A 24,575-nucleotide genomic window follows, 5' to 3' on the forward strand; every position below is an offset into this window, starting at 1 on the left:
GATTAGCATATACCTCATTCCCAGTCCAGCAGCGCTGGAACTTAAAATGCTATCGTATCGACATTAACGGTCATCAAAAAGCATTATGTACACTCGGTTTAAAAAAGAAGAGAATAAAGATCTCACGTCGTAGCTTTCACCTGATTGAGCCGATTGCTTATAGTTTGCTCATAACTTTAAAAAAACAAAAAAAGAGCCGTGAGATGTTAAATCTTGTATTATTATTTTTCTTGGGACCATTTTGTTTCTTTGGATCTTTGTACAGATTTATGGTTTGGTTTGACTTATTTATTCCATCAGTAGTGCTCGGTTTTTATCATGTCCAATGGTTTTGTTTTCTTAATAAAATTCACAAAAGTTGTTTGTTTGTGTTCAGTGTTTGGAGCGAGTTAGATAGTACAAATATTCACCCTGAGTACTGATGGAAGTACTAGGTTTTGAGTCAGCATAAGGTAACCAGAGGTGTGTATATACATGCATATAAAAACATACACACACAAGGTTGCAGAAACAGGGAAGTTGATGCTGCCGTTAGTTAGACACTTTCAATTTAAGAACATTTTAATTTTATATATTTATATGTATATAAATGATGTATATTGTGGTATTAGTGCTGCTGCTAGAGCGACAAAAGGAACCGTGAACACAAGCTTGTTTCTTAGTATTTCTATTGTTCTGCTCAGGAGTACACAGCACATAGAAAACAGTTTACACAACGTCAACATCTGTCAAATAGTTTAGAACCCACTCCCTACATGGTGCCTGAAACAGTTACATATATAAAACATGACACTGATAATTAGACGCATCACTCAGAAAGTACACAATGTTTTAAAGTCTTTACAAATGGGCTGTTTCTCTTCTCCGTATACAACGTGAAAAATAAAATGTGGTACACAGAAAGCTACCGCTGGTCTCATGGCACTGTGTACACATCTCAGAAGGAAGCCTCCGATTAGTATTTACAAAGACTCGTGTCAACGGTTAGTCACATCACGTATTATATAATACACGGTTACACGAGAAGATTCAATATGATCCAAATACTGTGCTTAAGAACGAGAGCGGTCACACGTTGATTCAAAGGAAGGCTTCGACGTTTTAGGGAAACACGCTTGTTTGCTTCCTGACAGTCAGTTGAGATGATAGGTGACTAATATCAGGCCGTTAATTATTCATAGATCTATCAGTGCACTCAAACTCAGGATCAAGTAGAAACCGATGCTGCAGCGCCAAACATATAGTGCCAGGTGCCTACATTACCCACAATGCCATTGGACTTCGACAGGAGATTCGCGCGCTAGTCGCTAGCTTAAAGTAGTTCTTACTTTTTTCTAACTCCACACAGTTTTTTTTGTTTTATTTTATTTTCAAACTTGAACCCACGCTGACTCGAGTGACATCACTTGAGTCAACTCATCAGACTTACCGCTGCTCCTTCTGGAGACACTAAAAGGCGTCGATAGAACTTCTTTACACCTATTTTGCATAACATTGGTTGAGTTAAAAACATAAGATGACGTCACACCGCTATGCGTTGCTAGAAACGTGTCGCAACACAAGAACATTGTTTTTCGAGCAATTGTTAGCATAAAAGTAACAAATGTACCACTTCCTTCCTGTTTTGGTGCCGGTAAATGTGGTAGCAACAGTGTGAAAACGGCAAAAATATCGACATTATATTACAACTATATCGAACTCAATAGCACATAGCGACAAGAGCTAAGAACTAGCCGTTTTCTCCCCGTTTATAGACTTTGTGCTAAGCTAAGCTAACCTGACTAGCTTCATATTCTGTGTACACACACGAGTGGTGTCGATCTTCTCGTCTAACTCTCCGCCAGAAAGCAAGAAGTCGCGTGTTTCCCAAAACGTGAGCATCGTCTTCAAAGAGGACCGCATGAAACGTGACCGCACGGAATAACCTGCACAAGCTTTACCGTTAAAATCCCTTTTCTTTCAAAGTTATTTCGTTTTACTGCTGAATCTTTTAAAGTGGACAGTGCAAACCTAAGTTAGTAGAGCTTCTGTAGTTTCTATCTGGTGAGTTTTCATTAAAGTTTCATTAAAGCCCACCTGTACTACAGTAGTCCCAGTAGACTACACACCTTTACATCAGCGCGAGCTTATGTCCTGCAGCAAATATAAATCACTGGTTCGTGAAAGATCAGACAATAAATAACGAAACTTCATCATGAACGACAACGAGTCCTCGAGGATATCAACCTGCATGCTGATTCATGGAAAGTGGTCCTTTAGTAGCTGCTGAGGGAAGCTGCAGAGCAACTAATAAACCGACCTTTTGGTGAGATTATTTTGTTAAACACAAAAATGTTGTAAAGCCACTTGATAAAAAGCTAAATGTACTTCAATGAACTGACCTCTTTCAGTCGAGGTCCACTTCTTCTCCTGAGTGAGCTCCACTGAGGAGGACAGGGAGATGAAAGCTCTGGAAAAACAAATGCCAGAAACTTTGGAAGCTACAAAGTGGAGACTGAACTTCACTGGTTTCCCATAAATGAACATTCAGGTTGATACGACAGAGTATTAGGGCCAATAAGAAGACACATAACTAATCATTTTAAGAAAAAAACTGTCATATTTTGTTGATAGAATAAAGTTGTTATATTTTGAGGATACAGTCACAATATTTCAACTACCGGCACTAACTTGGGATATTTAAATAAAGGTCTGAACCTTTCGATGATAAAGTTGTAATATTTTGGAATCATGTAATCTTAAAAGTCAAAAATAAATTCATATTTTGAGAAAAAAAGTTGTGTTTATTATTATTTTGAGAATAAAAAGTAAATTTTCAGAATGAATTTGTAATATTTAGAGAAATATTGTACTAATTATAATATAATTAAATATAGTATGTAAATAGTAAGGTACAGTATTTATAGACCGTCAGGAAGTTATAAAACGTGCACATTAACTGCTACAGAAATGGCTCGAATAAACCCTGAAATACTCGTGTTCAGGGAAAACTGGAATTATTGTTTAAGTTCTTTGATTTCTACAGTACTATATACTGTATTAACTGTTTACTGTGATTCATGAATTTGTTGTTGGTGGAAATCTAAATATTAATTTCCTGATTCATTTCACCCCTTTTCCTCTAAATTGTCAAAAGTTTTACTCTGAAAAGGTTGCCTCTTACTTCTTGAAGTCCTGCGGCCCGAACACTCCGTCGCAGGTCGACCGACTTGAAGACTTGAACTTTACAACATTAAACAGCAGAACTGACATGGCAGTGTCTCTCTGACTGGTCTGCAGCCGTACCGACCGGAGGAATGCGATACAGAAGACGGGAATGTCGAGTCGAAGAGGTGCTTCGTTAAGTTGCATCATTTTTCCCCCGCTAAATTTAAAACACTTTGTTATTTTTGTAAACGAACGACAAAAAACGACGAGTGCAGCGGACGGATTCCTTTTTTCGCGATAAACATCAATATTGCACCGAAGCAGCATATTTGGACGAGCGTTCTGCATTTGAGTTAATCTGTAGAGAAAAGAGCTGCAGGGTAAAGGAGCTAGACGCTACCGGTGATATGCATAAATACAGTATAAAAATACAATGTGGAGCAGATCTGCAGGAGGCGAGTCGGGCTGGTAAGAGGCGAGTTGTGTTTGAGAGGAGAAGGGGAGGAGTTAAGATGCAGATGAAGAGTTGATGTTGTTGGCGCTGCTAGAAGGTCTGGTCGTCGTTGCAGGACTCCGTGGCGTGACCGAAGGCCTCGCAGATGTCGCAGTAGGGCCTCTCGGCGGCCGGGTTGCCGTGGTAGGCGGTGTGAGGCACCGAGTCCGGGCTCTGGGCCTGAGTGGGACAGTCCTCCGTGTCGTGGAGGTCGAAGCAGTCGCAGATATCGCAGAACAGACGCGGCGTCGCCTTCTTCTCCCTTTGCTTTGACACGCCTTCCACCAACCTGTGCGACAGAGAGAAGAGTGTTCTGTGTGTGTGTGTGTGTGTGAGACACATCTTGTTCCTCTGCAGAGGTGCAGAGGTAAAATATGGTGTTTACGTCCTTGATTTGTTGTTTTATTTGACCAGCATCCCAGAAACCAAATGTACAACTTACAACATAAAAACTGCAGAACATGCATCACAGTATATTTCTGTTATTTCATATCTTTCTTACCCGTCCGGCCCGTCGTCGCCGTTGAACTCAGCCAGCGCCAGCTTCTTCAGTTTGATCTTCAGCTCCTCGTTCTTCTGCTGCAGGTCCACGATCACGCTGTTCAGGAAGTTGATCTGAGGGAGACACGGATCCCCTTCACAGTGGGCACAGATACGGACGTGAAGGTGTGTTTTGTGACAGTCTCACCTGCCCCTCAGCGAACTCCTTCTCCAGCCTCAGCTGCTCCAGAGCTGCACCTCCTGCACAAGCATCGGAGAACAAAACAGTTGACAGAAGAAGAAGAAGAATGTCCAGAACGGCGTGAACGCTCTGATCCTCGTCTCCTCACCTGAGGGTGGAGCCTCCATGTCTTCTCCCTCCGACACCTGCGTTCCCATGAGCCTTTGCTCGAGACCGTGAACGCGGCTCCGCAGCTTAGCTTTGTCTCCCTCCAACGTCTCCACGGCCGCCTGCAGCGTCTTGGCCACGGCGTTCTCTCCTCGCAGCGCGGCGATCTGCAGCCACGGATTCAAACGGTCACAAAACACGGAGCCAAGTTCAAAAATAAATGATGAGAAAGTCACGAGCGGGTACCTCGTTCCTCAGAGTCTCCAGCTCCTGGTCTTTGTCTGAGATTAAGACTCCGGTGGATCTCTGGAAGTTTGCCTCCCCCTCCGTCCCCTGATTGGAGACGCTTTCTCTGAGGACAGACGGAGCGATTCAGAGTCATCGTGTCAAAAACAGCTGAGCGGTGAACCCAAATATTAATCAAGTGAAATCATCTCTCAGAGACGTGATTCTATGTTCTCGGTCGGTCCAGTTGTTTGTCCACAGGGTACTTTTATTAATGCATGTAAATATATAGTGTATATACAGTACATTTGTTTTCTACTGCAAAACATGAGACTTTACTGGAACATTTCACCATAAATACAATTTTAAGAATGAGAGCCGTGCAAAACACAATGTGTAGAATGACGTGTTTTGAGTGAAACTTCACGCTCATTACAAAGTTGATGCTGAATCGATGTATTGTGCAGCCTCGCGTGTGCACAAGATACAAAGAAAAGCCACTCAAGCGAGGCTTCATAGCGCTACGATGGTAAAAACAAACACCTTCAATGTTAAAGCAGGTAAATATAGAGCTTTTACATTTGTTTACGTCTGTAAAACATCCTCCTGACTTCACTAAATAGTATCCAGGTTCCAGAATAAATACAACTTAAATCGATAAATAATGCCGGATCTTTACATCAACACAACTCACTCACTCACTCACTCACACACACACACACACACACACACACACACACACACACACACACACACACACACACACACACACACACACACACACACACACACACACACACACACACACACACACACACACACACACACACACACACGGAACCCGTCTGCCGGTGTCTTACCTGGTCTTCATGTCTGGCTGCTGACTGTTGCGCTCCTCATTGTGCTGAGAGGCGAACACACACAGATATAGAAGCATTTAAATAGAAGCTGAACCCGTCTGAGCTTCAAGAGTTCAGTCACAGCGGGAAGTAAATCCTCGCTGTGACAAAACCCATCAATCAATTCACCGTTTCTGACTTAAACTCTGACCTCGAGCAGGCTGACGGAAGTCGTTTCTATAATAATCATTTTTACCTCGTCAAGAGACTTCTGGGAGGCCAGCTTCAGCTCCTCACTGAGAGGAAGGAGGAAGAAGAGAAGAGACATGAGACCCAAAGGAAGAACAGTCTGTGATGCATCTGAGTCACCATCGCTGCTGTACGCTCCAATCCGGTCATTTATAAAACGATTTAAGATCAATATCCGGCATCTTTTAAGTCACTTTTTCAGCAAAAATTTCAGAATTTGCGAAAACAAGAAGATATATTCTGGCTTTTATAGACAAAACAAAGCATCGATTTAATGAAGAAAATGATCGACCAATGAACCGATGATGAAAAGACGAGTACATTGCAGACCTAGTTTAACATTGCATCCGATAAAAAGAGTTGCAACTATCTTTAAAAGAACTGGAGAAATACTTTGTCTCCCTCAGTCGCACCTTTAAAAAGAGAGACAGCAGCGTTTAGAGACACTGCGACTGAAGCAGTGACACAAACAAATACAGCAGACTGCATCGTTTGCATCCAGATGTTCAAGACAAAAAGCATACGCCGCTGATGTCATTTAAATGATGCTATCATCACCTGCAGATTCAGTACATAGAGTTTTTGGCCACATTGGGAAACTTATAAAGTGTTATTTACACATCCAGCAGGACCAGAGCAGCATTAGCATCATTAGCAGCATTAGCATCATTAGCAGCATTAGCATCATCAGCAGCATTAGCATCATTAGCATCATTAGCATCATCAGCAGCATTAGCATCATTAGCATCATTAGCAGCATCAGCATCATTAGCAGCATTAGCATCCACCTCCTGAGGGAAATCTCTGCCTCTTTAACTGCTGAATGCTCCACCATGTTCAGCATGTTTTTATATTGTTTGGCTGGAAACAGCTGCCTGCAGAGTCTCAGAACTAGAGTTGAGCTCTTTCACAGAACACAGACATTTAAATATTGATGAAAGCCGCTTTAGAGCAAACAAAGACTCCTGAATAACGCTTCCTTTTACATTTTATTCAGGTCAACTCCTTTTTCATGAGCATTTTTAAAAGCAGTGTTTGGACGACATTCTGAAAGTAAACGTACTCTACGCTCTTTCTACTGATGTCATCCAAAGGATCCAGAGCCATCTGTTGGTCTGCATCTGCTGCTACATCGTCCTATTTTAAACATCTTAAAGGATTTACCAGCGTAAAAGCCCACCGTGCTCTACACACTCTGCAGCGGTGACGCAGCACGCAGCCATGAGGAACCATCAGGATGTTAGAAAGACCAGAAACATCATCACATTACAGCCACAGACAGCCGCACAGACTGTTGTCTGGGAATGGATGAACCTGGATATTTTGGGATGCTGGAACCGAACGATTTCTGCGGGAGGAATTGAAATGAGCTCCATGTAGGTCATGCTTCGGATTTGTGTCAAAGGAAGACGCTATGTGTGACGAACAGCTTCTCCTGGCAGCAGCTGGATGAAACGTCTGTCTGCCGGCTGTGTAATTACATCGGCCATGCCTCCATAGCATCCCCTCAAACACAACAGAGGAGTTTAAAGGCAGACAGACAGATGTGTTTCATTACACACGTTGTAAAGCAAACGTCAGTGCTGCGTCGCTCGCTCCTCTTCTCTCTGAGTGAGCAGCTGGGCGCCGCTTCTCCAATTGGACTTTGGAAATGTATTCGTGCATCATCTCTGATTTCACAGCGGATTCCTGTCGTCTCAGCAGAGAGAATTGAAAACGAAACTTTCATTTCTACACCAGAACACATGGAAGAGTTTGGTCTGTTTGAACACTTTGGTCCAGAATTGTCGGATGGATTGTCAGAGAATCTGGTGCAGAGATTCACGTCCCACAGAGGATGAATCCCAGTAATAGTTCCTTCAGTGCCGCCATGAGGCCAACATGTTTTTAGAGAAACATCTCCACAACTTTCAGATGGATTGCCATGAAATGTCCCTTTCAGGATGAAATGTAATAAATGTCCTTAATTACCAACTCATGGTGTTAGTTACTGTTCAAAACTAACAGAGTCCCATCAGCCCTTTGTGTTTACTGCTAATGAGTAAATGTTAGCATGCTAACACGCTAAACTAGGTTGGTAAACATGACGCCTGCAAAACATCAGCATGTTATCATTGTGAGCTTGCTAGCATGCTAACGTTAGCATTCAGCTCAAAGCACATATAGTGTGAAAGTGCAGCCTGTCGACTCTCTTTGACAGCATAATGTGTGAGTGGAGAATCATTCTGACTGTGAAACAAAGGCTTCATAAACACCGCAAAACAATATGAATTATGAAATATTTTTGGGGATATTAACATGATTTTAACAGACAAACCAACACACACACACACACACACACACACACACTCTCTCTGATGTCACAGTGAGAGCAGCCGCCATGTTGTTGCCAGGCGGTCCTAGGAGGAGACACGGCGCGATTACATAACAGCCGCAGACTGAGGACGGATGGAGGAACACATGGTTGAGAGGAGAACGGATGTTTAACGCGACTCCTCTTTGTGCAGAGCTTAAAAAGAATAAATTGGGCATTCACAGAGATGCAGACGCTGCTTCTGTTTCAGCGGAACTCAAGATATTTGTTGACAGCTCCATCTGCTGCTCCTCCTTCAGGACGCGACATACATGATGACTATAATTCAGCCAATTAGATCCATCTGGAGCTTTGACGTCACAGCTCGGGGCTCTGATGACTCAGGGGAGGTGTGGCGGGACGATGTAAAGACACCACACGCACACACACGCACACACACACACACACGCACACACACCCACACGCACGCGCGCACGCACGCGCACACGCACGCACGCACACACGCACGCACGCACACACGCACGGTCTAGAAACAGGCCTCGACATCCGGCCGGAGATCCACCAAAGACACACCAAAGACTAATAAAAACATGCTGTAAAGGTATTTTTACCTCCCATCAAAAACAGCTCAGCGATCAGTCAAAGCTCTGCCGGTAATTACAATTTCAATGACTTTGTTTCTATGCCAACAGCCATGAAAGGAGTCGGTCATACATCTCGCTGTTCACAGAGGTCTTAAAGGACTTTTACATCAAATCATTTTGCTGCTTTACAGGTGTGAGTGCATTTAGTTTTCCTTCATTCATTGTATCTCTATCGGAGCTCTTGAGTTGTGTCATGCGTCACACAGAGAACACATGAGGACCCTGCTTCTCCTTCTCAGTGCATCATGCACAGATGGAAGGAGCGGCACAAACAGGCCGGAGGTTCACTCACAAGAGGCAACACAAAGTGAAATCATGTCTCACACGTAGGGCCGGATATCAGCGCTCGACAACAACCGGCACCCAGTCGTGTTGTTGCTTCTCAGTCACCTTCAGGAGACACACAACCCAACAGGTACGCCGGTACTCACATCTCCTTGCAGAGGACTCCGATTCGCTGGTTTTCTGAGCCGCTCCGCTCCTTCGACAGGCTGAGCTCCTCCTGGTGTTTGGAGTTCTGCTGTTTTAACGCCTCAAGCTGAAGAGGAGCACACACACACACACACACACACATGCACGCACACGCACACACACACACACACACACACACACACACACACAGGTTTACGTTTCCTCTTTTGCTTTGAAAATATTCACAGCTGACATATTGCTGCACTGGATCCGCTCGAACTTGATTCATTGCTCCGGGGAGGTTTGGGAGAATTTAACATCTTGCTGGTCAGCGATTGTAATCCCATGCGGTACGTTTTCATGTACTTTTATTGAGTTTGCCAAATTATCTATTAGCAGTTCCTGTTTGCAGTGTAGCCATGGATGTACAGACCACAAAACTGGATGATTTTGACACGAAGAAAACTTAAAAATGTGATGATTCTCACAGTTTGGAAGCGTCTTTTCTTTCTATGAGTGTTTGCGACATTAGAGAATCGCACTGAACGATATCAATACGCTCCGTGAGTTCTTCGAGAAGGAGTGCAATTTTTGACTCTCCTGTAAAAAGCGTTTTGTAAAGACGTCCGTGGATCCGGAGGAAGCTCCCACAGACTTCAAATGTCTTATTTTGTTCTACGAAGAGTACAAAACCCAAAGATATTCAATGTTGCTGTACAAGATAAACAGAGGCAGAACATCTTCATGTCACAAAAGCTGGAACCAGCAAATGTTTGACTGTTTCAACCTGAAGTTTCGGGATTAAAACGCGGAAGATGAACCAGAAGGTTGCTGGTTCGAGTCTCATCAGAGACCCTTTGTTCCATGATGTCTCTCTACTGTCGGTCATAAAGAATAAACATGTTCCCCTTCCCCCAAAAACAGCTCTACTCTTCACCATGAACACACATTCAACATCAGATCCCGTTGAACCGCATCAGAAGAGGAGCTGCAGTCAGACGAGAGGAGTTCTGGGTCACAGACTGAAGCTGCAGTTCATTCTTAAAAACACGACACATTGAAGTGTTTTTGGTGAGTCAGCAAAGAGCAGAATTAATCCACGTGAAACGAACAATAAAAGCTCCAAAGACGTCACGGCCTCCGACTTCTCCTCGTGCAAACCTTTACTTTCTCATTGACTCATTCAGATACGCTCCAAAAGAAAACACTTCTCCCGGATCATCGCCCGGACTCGTGCAGCGTTCAAACAGCAGCCGTCAACAATGAATGAGGAGATCTAGTCTGCAGACACACACACACACACACACACTCTCTCAAGCCTGCAGAATGTAAACATTATCTGCTTGGGTCACGAGCACAAAATCTCACATCAAACACCGGTACGGATCCTTTCGGAGAGCTCATGAGAGAGGAACAGCACCTCTTCCTGCTCAGAGGCTGAGCAGAAGCACTTTCATCTGCTGCACTGATCATGTTTACATCCTGAGCGTGGAACAAAGACGAGCCTACCTGGCAGCGAGGCGAGTAGATGTTAGCGGAGTAGCCCTGATGCAGAGCGGCCACGTCCATACCTGCACCGCTCGCCACCGCCGGAGTTCAACGCTATGTTCACCTGTTTAACAGCAGCAGTGATGTCGCTATGCACCCCCCCCCCCCTCTCTACAGCATCACACACACACACACACACACACACACACACGGACTAAAACACTAAAACAAGCTGAGCATCAATAAACCAGCAGCTCTCATCCCCCGCCGAGCTCGGCTGAGAGGGAAATGGAGAGCATGTCGCCTCTCTGTCTCTCTCTCACACACACACACACACACGCACACACGCACACACACACACACACACACACACACACACACACACACACACGGAGCACTCCCATTATGTAACTCAGACCAGAATAAGCTCCTCCCCCCCCCCCCCCCCCTCCATGCTCACAATCTTGTTTCCTGACTTTCTGACAGCGCATGTACACACTCCTCTGAAAGATGCTCCTTCCATTCCTTGTTGAACATGAATCACAGCAAACAGCTGGCCAGTCATGCTGCAGTCCCTGATACTGGGAAACACAATCAACGTTTATTCGTCCTTCATATCGTCTCTGAACTGTTTGACTGATGTGTTTGAACATAAATGACCTCACTGAGGCTGCAAACTAACAATTATGTTCATCATCAAACAGTATGTCAGTTATTTTCCAGATGAATCGTTTGTTCATGAAATGGAGTCTGTTTCCAATGCTCGTCTGTCGATCTTTAGTCCAAAACCCAACGATGTCCTATCCACCCTACAAATAATAAGAATACATCGGCTATATATATATATATATATATATATGGAATATTGAATATGAAATCCCTTCAGGCTACAGATGTTGAATTATGTACGCGTGTGAATCTTTTCTTCCACATAAAGTAACACACGTGCCAGCGAACATGCAGCTTCAGGTTTCCTGCACACGATGAAGCTGTGTGTGTGTGTGTGTGTGTGTGTGTGTGTGTGTGTGTGTGGTGCTGCAGAGATATTTAAGAGTTTTTTAACCTTTCCAAAGTCAAAAATACTGTAAGGAAATGCTTATACAGTCTGTTTGTCTGCTACGAACGTCTAGACGCCAAGTAATTATAACAATTATAATGAAGTATCATCATTTTTCTCCATTATTTTGTGGGTCTTATTTTAAAACGAGTCACCTGGAGGCATTAAAGAGTCAACCTTAGAAGCACATGGCGCTGACGAGGCTAAGAGAAGAAGACTGAGGAATAAAATACTTATAAACAACGACATGTGACTTCAGGCCTTCTGCTCACCTTCGTCTCCAGCGTCCTGTTCTCATTGGTCAGCTGCTCGAGCGAGGACGACGTCCTCTCAGACTTTTCAGTCGCCTGAAAAAAACATAAAGATGTTCATAATACTCAGCTCCACACGGTGTGAGCAGCTCACTACATCAGTGTGAAAGGACCTTCTTTCAACTTATTTCAGTATGTTGTGTACATCTTATGGTGCCGTCTGTTCTGTTTCTTGTTAACAACAAATAAACTGACTCTTATCTCCAGAATTATCCACTTTTTCACATTTGTAGCAGTTTATAATTCATAGAACATCAATTTAAAGCTGTATTAACGGATGTTTGGCCACCTGGGGGCAGCAGAAACAAGCTGGAAACACAACATCAGCTTTATAAGGTGATAACATGCTTATGTCCACATCCAGTGGTTACAGAGCAACATGATTATCAAGAGTCTCATGTTTGTGTTTATCTGCAGAATGTAATATATATATATATAACACTATTCTCTCTCCAGAGGGACGTATCTGTGTCTTTAGCTGCTAAATGCTCCGCTATGTTCACCAGCTCACAGGTACCTGTACTTCACGTGAAGGTACCTGTACTTCACGTAAAGGTACCTGTACTTCACGTAAAGGTACCTGTACTTCACGTGAAAGGTACCTGTACTTCACGTGAAAGGTACCTGTACTTCACGTGAAAGGTACCTGTACTTCACGTGAAAGGTACCTGTACTTCACGTAAAGGTACCTGTACTTCACGTAAAGGTACCTGTACTTCACGTAAAGGTACCTGTACTTCACGTAAAGGTACCTGTACTTCACGTAAAGGTACCTGTACTTCACGTGAAAGTACCTGTACTTCACGTGAAAGTACCTGTACTTCACGTGAAAGTACCTGTACTTCACGTAAAGGTACCTGTACTTCACGTGAAAGTACCTGTACTTCACGTAAAAGTACCTGTACTTCACGTAAAGGTACCTGTACTTCACGTAAAAGTACCTGTACTTCACGTGAAAGTATCTGTACTTCACGTAAAAGTACCTGTACTTCACGTAAAAGTACCTGTACTTCACGTAAAAGTACCTGTACTTCACGTAAAAGTACCTGTACTTCACGTAAAAGTACCTGTACTTCACGTAAAAGTACCTGTACTTCACGTAAAAGTACCTGTACTTCACGTAAAAGTACCTGTACTTCACGTAAAAGTACCTGTACTTCACGTGAAGGTACCTGTACTTCACGTAAAAGTACCTGTACTTCACGTGAAGGTACCTGTACTTCACGTGAAGGTACCTGTACTTCACGTGAAGGTACCTGTACTTCACGTGAAGGTACCTGTACTTCACGTAAAAGTACCTGTACTTCACGTGAAAGTACCTGTACCTCACGTAAAAGTACCTGCACTTCACGTAAAAGTACCTGTACTTCATGTAAAAGTACCTGTACTTCATGTAAAAGTACCTGTACTTCATGTAAAAGTACCTGTACTTCATGTGAAGGTACCTGTACTTCATGTGAAGGTACCTGTACTTCATGTGAAGGTACCTGTACTTCATGTAAAAGTACCTGTACTTCATGTGAAGGTACCTGTACTTCATGTGAAGGTACCTGTACTTCATGTAAAAGTACCTGTACTTCATGTAAAAGTATGTGTACTTCATGTAAAAGTACCTGTACTTCATGTAAAAGTACCTGTACTTCATGTAAAAGTACCTGTACTTCATGTAAAAGTACCTGTACTTCATGTAAAAGTACCTGTACTTCATGTAAAAGTACCTGTACGTCATGTAAAAGTACCTGTACTTCATGTAAAAGTACCTGTACTTCATGTAAAAGTACCTGTAGCAGCTCTGTCTCTCTGCTCTGATTCTCCTCTTCCAACGATTGGAGGTATTTCTTTGACTGCTCGGCACTCTGCTCCAGCTCTGCCAGGAAACAGGAGGACGACATCATTCATCATCATCATCATCATTCATCATCATCATTCATCATCACTCATCCTCTTGAATACGGTGACACACTTTTCTAAATGAGCACAAGAGTCGGCTGAGACGGGTCCGGTGCGTTTACCTTGCATGGTCCTCGCCGTCCTGCTGCTCTCCTCCTCAGCTGTCTCGAGCGTTCGTCTCTGAAATGGAGAAACATCAGCGTGACTCTCGAATCACTCTCACAGTAACATTCTTGTTCATTGAGCTAATAATGACCGGGCCCAGAAAGCAGGCGAGGTCTGTGGCTGAAATAACCCTTTAATGAGGACGCGTTCACGATGCCCACGAGCTAAACACCTCACAGGGGGAATAATTAGACAAACAAGGCAAAGCTACACTTACAGATTGGACCCTCGCAGACGTTAAGTTCTCACAGAAATGTGTTTGAATGAACCCTTAGAGTCACTTTTCAGATCTAATCTCACTTCTAGAGCTGAAACATTGATGGATTGATTGATAAACTGAACATTTATCAACTCTTTCTCCTGAGGTTTGCCGTGCTTGTTCTGAGGAGCAGAATACAGCTGCAGATTGTTGGAAGATGTGCAGAGATTTCCAGCTTTCAGCACAACATCGTGCATGAAGCCACATAATGAATAAGTGCATGTTTAAGATCCTCTCTCAAGATTCTTATTTCATGTGCAAACATGAAAAAGCCAACTGTGGAAAGGAGGCACATTTCCATGCACCTGTTTTTATTCTTATTTTTTCCATTTGCGCATAAAATAACCGGAGGGAAAGAAAGCTTTCACGCTTGGCTGAAAACATGTTTTTTACAAAACTAAACAAGCAGTTTTGTTGCCTTTTTGTTTCAGTTCGTTCGTCATTTTAAGGTTCCTGTCGAGACTTTCACATAAAAATCAACTTAAGATGTTGAGACCGACGTGTAAAATACTTCCACAGACAGTTGAAGTTGTAGATTCATCGTCTGCGGCGCCCTCTTTTTAAACGGCACTTCATCTCTCGTCTGTTTATTTGTGATCATTATGAACATTACGAGTTTCCTCTTGTCTTACCAGGCTGGTCAGCTGCTGTTCCAGCGAGTTCTTATCCTGCTGCACAGACTGAAGCTCTTTCTGTTTGCTCTCCACATCGACGCTCAGCTCACTGATCTGTTGAGGACACACGGTGCAGGACATACAGTATCTGAGCAGAGCCGTAAATGACGGTGCATACGTCTATTTACATTAGGGACTAAAAGGAGGGTTGTAAATAGAAATGACACCAACTCCAATGATGCATAATGTCAGTGGGCGGCGTCACCTTCCTCTCCTGAGACTGAGCCTGGGCCTTGAGGCTGCCGATCTGCTGCTGGGACAGCGACGCGGCGTCCTCCTTCTGCTGGGACGCCCGGAGCCGGAGCTGGAGGTCGGCCACCTCCCTCTCCAGCTCCATGATCCTGGAGCGCTCCGACACCGTGGCCACCTGCACGGGAGAGCGCAGAGAGGGAGGCGTGAGGGCCGAGAGGAGGCGACCGCGGCGCTGCCAGAGGAGAGCAGACGTAGAAACGGCAGATCTGGGTTGTGTCGACTTTCAGCTGATTATATCTGAGATTCCACTGTTTCAAAATGACTCAAAGTAAAGTTTTCAGCCACAGTGGTGTGTGTTGAGTCACTGTGAACATCACCGGGCTGTGACTAACAATTTCAAATTATTTTTGATTAATTGTTTATGTCTAAAAAACACGAATAAAACAGTGAAAAATTGCCGTTAAATTTCCCAGAAGCCAAGCGGACACTTGATAAAAGTACGAGTAAAATAAAAAGATTCTATTTTATTTTGTAGTATTCTAATAGTTGGACTGTCCTGAAACATTTTAATTCTGGTTCAACAAAGTAAAGCACTTTATTTTGAAGGGGGCTGTATGAATAAACTTTATTATTAAAATCGATAAACTGACATTTGTTTCAGCCCTAAAAAGAGACAATAAAATGTACTTATTTTATTGCCTAATATATATATTCAAATATGTTATTACCTTACTGAAGTAATTCTACATTTATTAGTTTTATTTCCTGTTATCGCGGAGAAGTGAGTCTAAATGACAAAATGAAGCATTTAGTACGCCGGTAAGACGGTAAGAGCCGTCATTACATGACAAAGAGTTTGAGCTTTTAGTCGTAAAGTTTGGATGTTTAAATAAACCAAATATAGGAAATATAGTTGTCTACGTTCTATATTAGAATACAACTATTTATGTTTGACTCCTGAACATTTCAGAATAATTAAATAAACGTTAAACTGACAGACATCACTGCATCTGGACAGAAACAGACTGAATTAGGAGCATTACGATTCTGAAAGAAACGTCCCAGAACTACTTTTCGTGTGGATTTAAAACACGCACAAATAATAAATTCTAAATCCTGAATTTGATCCTGTAAAGCTCACATCGTCCATCGAATATGGAAACAGGCTCAAATAAACCGGTCTTGTATTTAACGGAGACAGAAGAAAAGGTTCGGACCTCCGACAGAGAACCTGGATTCACGCGTCAAAGCTCTGACGGGGTTCCACGTTGTTCTTATCGTCAACAAGCCCACGAAAAAACAAAACCAACAGCTCACGTGTCGTGTGTTTCTAAAGCCTGACATCTCCTCAACACTGCTGCCACAAACACTCACTACAGCACCAAGAAAGCTCAAACACGTTGAGCTTAAACGTCATCAACTGCTGGTTCTTTCTTTGAGAAGCAGCTGCAGAACCTCTACTTCCTGAGTACTTTCATGCTATTTGCATAAAGCAAAAGTATCAAAACATCGGATCAGATTCAAGGTTCTAATGGTCCTCAAACCCTGAATTCTAAGCATTCATCAGTTTGATGTTAAAAGAGAAATCAATATTGTTTATAACTGTTTAATTACTATGTTAGAATTGGAAAGACAGTATTGTCTGTTATGATTTGTTCTGGACTCGGTCTAGAATTAGTCGAGACTCCCTTTGGACTCAGACTGGACCTGGACCTGGTCTTGGCCCTGATTAAAAGACAAAGGAACACATTGGGGGGGACACATCACTCAGCCCTGCTGGGGGACTGCCAGCATTACCCTCGTGTCCTCTAAATCCCTCTGCAGCTTCTCAGCTTTGGTCTTTTCAAAGAGCAGGCTCTGCTCGAGCTCCTTTATGTGGGCATGCTCCAGTCGGGTCTGCGTCTGTTAGTAAGACAAGAGCAGGAAGAGAAGGAGAACAACACCAACGCAACACTGACATGCCAGCTGTGTGAGCCACGGACAGAGAAGACGAGCAGGTACGAGAACAACCGACGGGTCCGGTTACACCAGCTGGTCGTGAACAAAAGGGAAGAATCTGCTCTGAGGAACATCAGGAGCTCATTATCTCAAACTCAGATTCCTCACTTCTATTTGCTTCTATCCCAGAACTTAAATAAGAGGCCAAATCAGGCGCCAACTTCCTCTGAAGAGTGAGGAAGATGCAGACGAGAGAGGAAGATGAGAGCATGTCAAGAGGACTGAAGGAGCGAGAGATGAAAACAGCTTTCAAGATCAGACGTGTGGATGAAGGGATGACGGGCGGACGGCCGTTTGAGCGCTGCAGGCGGGTGGAAGAGTCTGAGAGGAGAGGGTGAGTGAATCAAGCATGAATGAATGAATGAGAGGAGCGGGAAGAGAGACGCAAATGAATGATTCAACGATGTGCGGGAAGAGGACAGGAAGCTGAGACAGAATGGTTGATGGGATCATCAGAGCTCGGAGGGAAATGCAAAGCAGACGTTCAGTGTCACTTCAAATATGAACAAGAAAAAACCAAAGAAATCAAACTCAGGTGATCGTTAGAAAGCAGAGGGTTCACATTAGTGCTGACCGGATTCAATATGCGCGTTAAAGGGATGTCGTGATGTTTAGAAGTGTGTTTGTATGAAGTTCTTCTCCAGAGTCAGATAAAGACAAACGAGAGTCGAGTGTTCTTTAAGAGAACGTAGATAACTTCTTCAGCTCCGTCAGACAGGTCTGTCTGACAGCAAAGTGAAGCGGTGAAGACATTCTAAACACAACGTTCACTTGAACGGATATAGATTCCTTTAGCAGGCTAGAATACGTCCACAGCAGAACATCTGCTGTAGTAGAACACCGACTGTGGAGAAGAACCTCCAACACACACTTTGAACATCACGACTGTCCCTTTAAAGTAAGATAAGTTATTCAACTTCCCATCGAGTTTGTCAATAATTCACACATTTCATAACTAAATAAAGCCAGAGAGACAGCTGCAGTGAGTGAGAGGATAATGTCGAATTGAGAACCAGGTTATATAACCGAATGTTACCTCCAGGTCTCCTCTGGTGATGCAGGCCTCCTCCACACTAAACTGCAGATCTTCCACTTTCCTGTCACACGGGCACAAAGTGTCTTTGAACATGTCAGACAGTCAACATCAACGCTGGGCTCCATGAACAGCAGCGAGGTCGCAGGCCTCACCGTTTCTCCTCCTCCAGCTGGTTGAGCAGCTCCACTTTGTCCCGGTCAGCTGCCTCCACCAGCGAACGCAGCTGATCCAACTTTGCCTCCATCTCCACCACATACTGTGAACACACAGAATGAACGACATTCATCAACGAGATCCCATCGCGGGCATTCGGACCGCCGCTTTCCTAAAGACGGCTGGAATCTATTTTCAGTCTGTTTTCTTTTGAGCTGAATGGGTTGTTGGACTGCAGATGATGATGTCTGACCTGATCCCGTCCTCTCCTCAGCACAACCATCTCCTGCTGCACCTCCCCCGCGTGGCTCGTAGCCTTGGCCACCGCGCACCTCTCCAGGTCTTGCTCCGCGAGCAGCTGCTCGATGTGCTGCTGCTTCTCCGTCAGGGCCTCCTGCAGCGCCGTGGTGCCGGAGATCTTACGGGCGTAGCGAGCAGACGTCTCCGTCAGCTGCACAGATAAAGTGAAGGGAAACAACCCAGATACACGACTTTAGACTCGCAGGCCGGTTTGGGGGATGCGTTTGCATGAGCAGTGAATGAACCTCCGCAGTGTTGTTGATAACAGCACGGAGTCTTACCAGTCCTGCTCGGCTGGGTTTGCCGCTGATGGAGGAGGTGGCGGAGCTGAGCGAGCTGATGGAGGAAGCACTGGGGCTCCTCTTGAGGGCGGACATCCTCCGCGAGATCTTCGCCTTGGTCGGCGTGGTGCACGGGAAGCCGATGCGCGTCACCTTGTGGGCTGGAGCGAACAGACCGTACCGGGACAGGCACTGGAAGTACCTGAGAGGAAAGCGGGTCAGGCACCAACCGAGCCCTCGGCACTGACCGGGGACTTTTCTTTACAGGTTACTAAATGTTACAACAGACGTTATGCTGAGTCAGCGCTCTTTACCTGGTCCCTGTGACGGCGCCATCATTCTTCCCGAGCGGTTCATCCAGTTCCACTCCACACCAGCCTCCCTTTGCGAAGTCGGTCTCTCCCAGAAAGCGCACTACTCCTGCCTTGTTACCACCAACCTACGCACAGAAAAACAAATCAAGGCAGCACACAGGGGACTCCATGCAGTAAGAGTGGAAAAGAAAGACAATGGACAACGGGAGCAGAGAGATGAAGCACACGAGGAGACAACGAGGGACCGGTGAACCTCGTGAAGGACGGGGAGGACAATCACACAGGTGGGAGACAAACACGAGGAGAAGACTTTCAAACTAAAACAGGAAACGCACTACAATGAAAACACTTGGACCGTGACAGAAAGACGTCCAGCTCTGCAGGGAGGAATTCTTTCTTCTTTACGCACCAAAAGCTGAAGCTGGTGATCAAATCTCACAGATGTGCACGATGTCATGAACAGATGTTGAAATCAGCAAGTTTGTGCAATCAAGAGTTGGCTGAATCGCACTTGAAAAACTTCTTTTCGCATTAGAAGACAAATAAATGTAGAATATCATCACGATGAACTCCGAGTACATCAGTGACGTTATACTCTTACCAGCACGCGGTCTCCCAGCCTCAGCTCCCTCCTCTTCTTCATGGACTCTGTGTCTGAGACGTTGGACACCGACTCGCTGGATGTGAGCATTCGGTTCAGTGCAGCACTCGTCTTAATGCCGGTGCCCTGAGCTGAACGAAGAACAATAAAAGGCCTTTACGTGCCTGAGAAACAGACAGTGAATAAGCACGTCGAACTGATGAATTCGCTGGTACCAGTTGAGGTAGAGCCAGCAGGTGCAGGCTCGCTTGTTGCAGGGGCTCCTGGTGCAGGACTGGCCTGCCCCCCGTTCACCTCCGTCTCTGGCAGTGCAGTCTTGGACAGCTTTGAAGGCCGTGTGAATATCCCCTTCCCGTCCTCGCACCGGAAGTACCGGACGCCGGCCACCGACCCGTCGTTCTTCCCGATAGGCTCGTCCAGCACGATGCCCGCCCAGTGGCCGGGAGCGAACTGCGTGCCCCCGATGAACTGCACTTGGCCGGGCTTGTTGCCGTTGACCCAGACCCTCTCGCCGACCTGGAAGTCGGCGCTTCCATCCTGGGTCGGGGAGGTCGCTCTGCCGGGGGACTTCTCCGGAGGAACCGACTTTGGAGCGCCTGCAATCACAACCAATGCTTTATTTAGTTTATGAAAGGTGTGTTTCGTTGCTTTGTTTCCCTGGATAGTTTGCTGCCATGGTTGTTGTCATGGCACTGAAACGAGTCCACGAATGCTTCCTCCCTAAATATAACGTGAGTAAATGCTTTCTTACCGGAGGACGGAGACGTCTTTGACGGCACCCCAGATGGACGGACTATTTTGCTCGGGGGTTTGAGCCCGCTGACCTTGCCTGGTGTACTCATGGCTCCCTGTTTGTCCATTGGCAGGGTTGGGGATCAAGGTGGGGGTCTAGGCCTTCCCCACCACCCCATAAAGTCCCAATGTGATGGAAGGCAGCTGGAAACAAGACAAAACTCCATGAAATCATTTCAAAATCAAACAGTTTGGTGGAATAGCAGAAGAATAGAAGTCGTGTTTGTTGAATGTGTGTGATAAACTGAAGGATGAAGTGTTTCCTTTATGTGTTGATGATGAATGTTTGTGATAAACTGAAGGATGAAGTGTTCCTTTATGTGTTGATGTTGAATGTTTGTGATAAACTGAAGGATGAAGTGTTCCTTTATGTGTTGATGATGAATGTTTGTGATAAACTGAAGGATGAAGTGTTCCTTTATGTGTTGATGATGAGTGTTTGTGATAAACTGAAGGATGAAGTGTTTCTTTATGTGTTGATGTTGAATGTTTGTGATAAACTGAAGGATGAAGTGTTCCTTTATGTGTTGATGATGAATGTTTGTGATAAACTGAAGGATGCAGTGTTTCTTTATGTTGATGTTGAATGTTTGTGATAAACTGAAGGATGAAGTGTTTCTTTATGTTGATGTTGAATGTTTGTGATAAACTGAAGGATGAAGTGTTTCCTTTATGTGTTGATGTTGAATGTTTGTGATAAACTGAAGGATGAAGTGTTCCTTTATGTGTTGGTGTTGAATGTTTGTGATAAACTGAAGGATGAAGTGTTTCCTTTATGTGTTGATGATGAATGTTTGTGATAAACTGAAGGATGAAGTGTTCCTTTATGTGTTGATGTTGAATGTTTGTGATAAACTGAAGGATGAAGTGTTCCTTTATGTGTTGATGATGAATGTTTGTGATAAACTGAAGGATGAAGTGTTCCTTTATGTGTTGATGATGAGTGTTTGTGATAAACTGAAGGATGAAGTGTTTCTTTATGTGTTGATGTTGAATGTTTGTGATAAACTGAAGGATGAAGTGTTCCTTTATGTGTTGATGATGAATGTTTGTGATAAACTGAAGGATGCAGTGTTTCTTTATGTTGATGTTGAATGTTTGTGATAAACTGAAGGATGAAGTGTTTCTTTATGTTGATGTTGAATGTTTGTGATAAACTGAAGGATGAAGTGTTTCCTTTATGTGTTGATGTTGAATGTTTGTGATAAACTGAAGGATGAAGTGTTCCTTTATGTGTTGATGATGAATGTTTGTGATAAACTGAAGGATGAAGTGTTTCCTTTATGTGTTGATGATGAATGTTTGTGATAAACTGAAGGATGAAGTGTTCCTTTATGTGTTGATGAATGTTTGTGATAAACTGAAGGATGAAGTGTTCCTTTATGTGTTGATGATGAATGTTTGTGATAAACTGAAGGATGAAGTGTTTCTTTATGTTGATGTTGAATGTTTGTGATAAACTGAAGGATGAAGTGTTTCCTTTATGTGTTGATGATGAATGTTTGTGATAAACTGAAGGATGAAGTGTTCCTTTATGTGTTGATGATGAATGTTTGTGATAAACTGAAGGATGAAGTGTTCCTTTAGGTGTTGATGATGAATGTTTGTGATAAACTGAAGGATGAAGTGTTTCTTTATGTGTTGATGTTGAATGTTTGTGATAAACTGAAGGATGAAGTGTTTCTTTATGTGTTGATGATGAATGTTTGTGATAAACTGAAGGATGAAGTGTTCCTTTATGTGTTGATGTTGAATGTTTGTGATAAACTGAAGGATGAAGTGTTTCCTTTATGTGTTGATGTTGAATGTTTGTGATAAACTGAAGGATGAAGTGTTCCTTTATGTGTTGATGTTGAATGTTTGTGATAAACTGAAGGATGAAGTGTTGCTTTGTGTTGATGTTGAATGTTTGTGATAAACTGAAGGATGAAGTGTTTCCTTTATGTGTTGATGTTGAATGTTTGTGATAAACTGAAGGATGAAGTGTTCCTTTATGTGTTGATGTTGAATGTTTGTGATAAACTGAAGGATGAAGTGTTGCTTTGTGTTGATGTTGAATGTTTGTGATAAACTGAAGGGTGAAGTGTTCCTTTATGTGTTGATGATGAATGTTTGTGATAAACTGAAGGATGAAGTGTTCCTTTATGTGTTGATGTTGAATGTTTGTGATAAACTGAAGGATGAAGTGTTTCCTTTATGTGTTGATGTTGAATGTTTGTGATAAACTGAAGGATGAAGTGTTCCTTTATGTGTTGATGTTGAATGTTTGTGATAAACTGAAGGATGAAGTGTTGCTTTGTGTTGATGTTGAATGTTTGTGATAAACTGAAGGATGAAGTGTTTCCTTTATGTGTTGATGTTGAATGTTTGTGATAAACTGAAGGATGAAGTGTTCCTTTATGTGTTGATGTTGAATGTTTGTGATAAACTGAAGGATGAAGTGTTGCTTTGTGTTGATGTTGAATGTTTGTGATAAACTGAAGGGTGAAGTGTTCCTTTATGTGTTGATGATGAATGTTTGTGATAAACTGAAGGATGAAGTGTTCCTTTATGTGTTGATGTTGAATGTTTGTGATAAACTGAAGGATGAAGTGTTTCCTTTATGTGATGATGTTGAATGTTTGTGATAAACTGAAGGATGAAGTGTTCCTTTATGTGTTGATGATGAATGTTTGTGATAAACTGAAGGATGAAGTGTTCCTTTAGGTGTTGATGATGAATGTTTGTGATAAACTGAAGGATGAAGTGTTCCTTTATGTGTTGATGTTGAATGTTTGTGATAAACTGAAGGATGAAGTGTTCCTTTATGAGTTGATGATGAATGTTTGTGATAAACTGAAGGATGAAGTGTTTCTTTATGTGTTGATGTTGAATGTTTGTGATAAACTGAAGGATGAAGTGTTCCTTTATGTGTTGATGTTGAATGTTTGTGATAAACTGAAGGATGAAGTGTTCCTTTATGTGTTGATGTTGAATGTGTGTGATAAACTGAAGGATGAAGTGTTCCTTTATGTGTTGATGTGGAATGTTTGTGATAAACTGAAGGATGAAGTGTTCCTTTATGTGTTGATGATGAATGTTGATGTACATACACAACATACACATTAATGCAGCAGAAACATCAGAATAAGGAAACGTTGAAAGGGAACAATCAGTACTTTTACTTGAAGTAAGTACAGCTTGATGGTACTGACTTTTTCTTTCGTTTTGAAGGCAGGACTTGTACTTGTTGTGGAGTATCTCTCGTGTGGTAATACTTAGTAAAGGATCTGAATACTTCTTCCTCCACTGACAGCGCTGCAGGTGCCCAACCCCAATATGTAACTTAGCTGGAATCTTCTCAGATTTCCATCCCGACAAAAACAAGCTTTATTTTATGGTCTTCGTTTGTCTTAGTGCATATGTTAAGACTCAACAGTTTATGGAAGGGTTGCAGTGTTTCAGGCTAATCTCAATGCAAATGCGCAGGTAACATGAGACACCTCGTCTGCTGTAACATTACCTCAATAAGCTGCAGCCAGACCAAAACAAGCACACCCAGAGCTGTCAAATCCACATCCTGTATCTCAGCTTTACCACTTATTAATCTTTAGCCTCACACAATCAGACAGCAACCATTAAATAGTACAAATCGTAGCTGCAGCTTTGTGAATATGCCCAATAGATGACGATGATGCTGGCCCGTGTTGTGTCTGGGATGAGCTCATTCTACTCTCTGCAAACATGTACGCCCTGTAATGGCGATATTAAAGCTTAAATGGAAGCGGACAGGTGTGTGAAGCTTACTTGGTCTCTGTTGGAGAGCTGAGTCTCAGTGGAGGACGTCGTGGCTGAAGTGCAGCGTCTCTTTTAAACCGTTATCTAGTTGCATGTTTCTTTTTTTTTCTGTGGCTCTTCCGTCTCCCAGCCCAGC

At 43.4% G+C, this 24,575-nt stretch overlaps 1 protein-coding gene across 1 annotated transcript; it reads right to left on the reverse strand.

Moving 5' to 3' along the window:
* Positions 1 to 659: 659 nt before the first annotated feature.
* Positions 660 to 24,567, reverse strand: clip1b (CAP-GLY domain containing linker protein 1b). Its single transcript, XM_079289687.1, has 23 exons — positions 24,449 to 24,567; positions 20,622 to 20,806; positions 20,086 to 20,466; positions 19,871 to 20,001; positions 19,270 to 19,394; positions 18,956 to 19,157; positions 18,628 to 18,825; positions 18,374 to 18,477; positions 18,222 to 18,282; positions 16,985 to 17,089; positions 15,201 to 15,362; positions 14,954 to 15,049; positions 14,020 to 14,077; positions 13,789 to 13,874; positions 11,969 to 12,043; positions 9,172 to 9,278; positions 5,790 to 5,829; positions 5,555 to 5,598; positions 4,716 to 4,821; positions 4,471 to 4,636; positions 4,329 to 4,381; positions 4,143 to 4,255; positions 660 to 3,929 (listed from the first exon to the last, which is right to left on the reverse strand). Exons 2-23 carry the CDS (start codon positions 20,728 to 20,730, stop codon positions 3,692 to 3,694), a joined length of 2,760 nt encoding a protein of 919 aa, XP_079145813.1. The 5' UTR covers positions 20,731 to 20,806; positions 24,449 to 24,567; the 3' UTR covers positions 660 to 3,691.
* Between the last annotated feature and the right edge of the window lie 8 nt (positions 24,568 to 24,575).

The sequence above is a fragment of the Melanostigma gelatinosum genome, assembly GCF_949748355.1.
Source record: "Melanostigma gelatinosum genome assembly, chromosome: 18".
Taxonomy (NCBI): Eukaryota; Metazoa; Chordata; class Actinopteri; order Perciformes; family Zoarcidae; genus Melanostigma; species Melanostigma gelatinosum.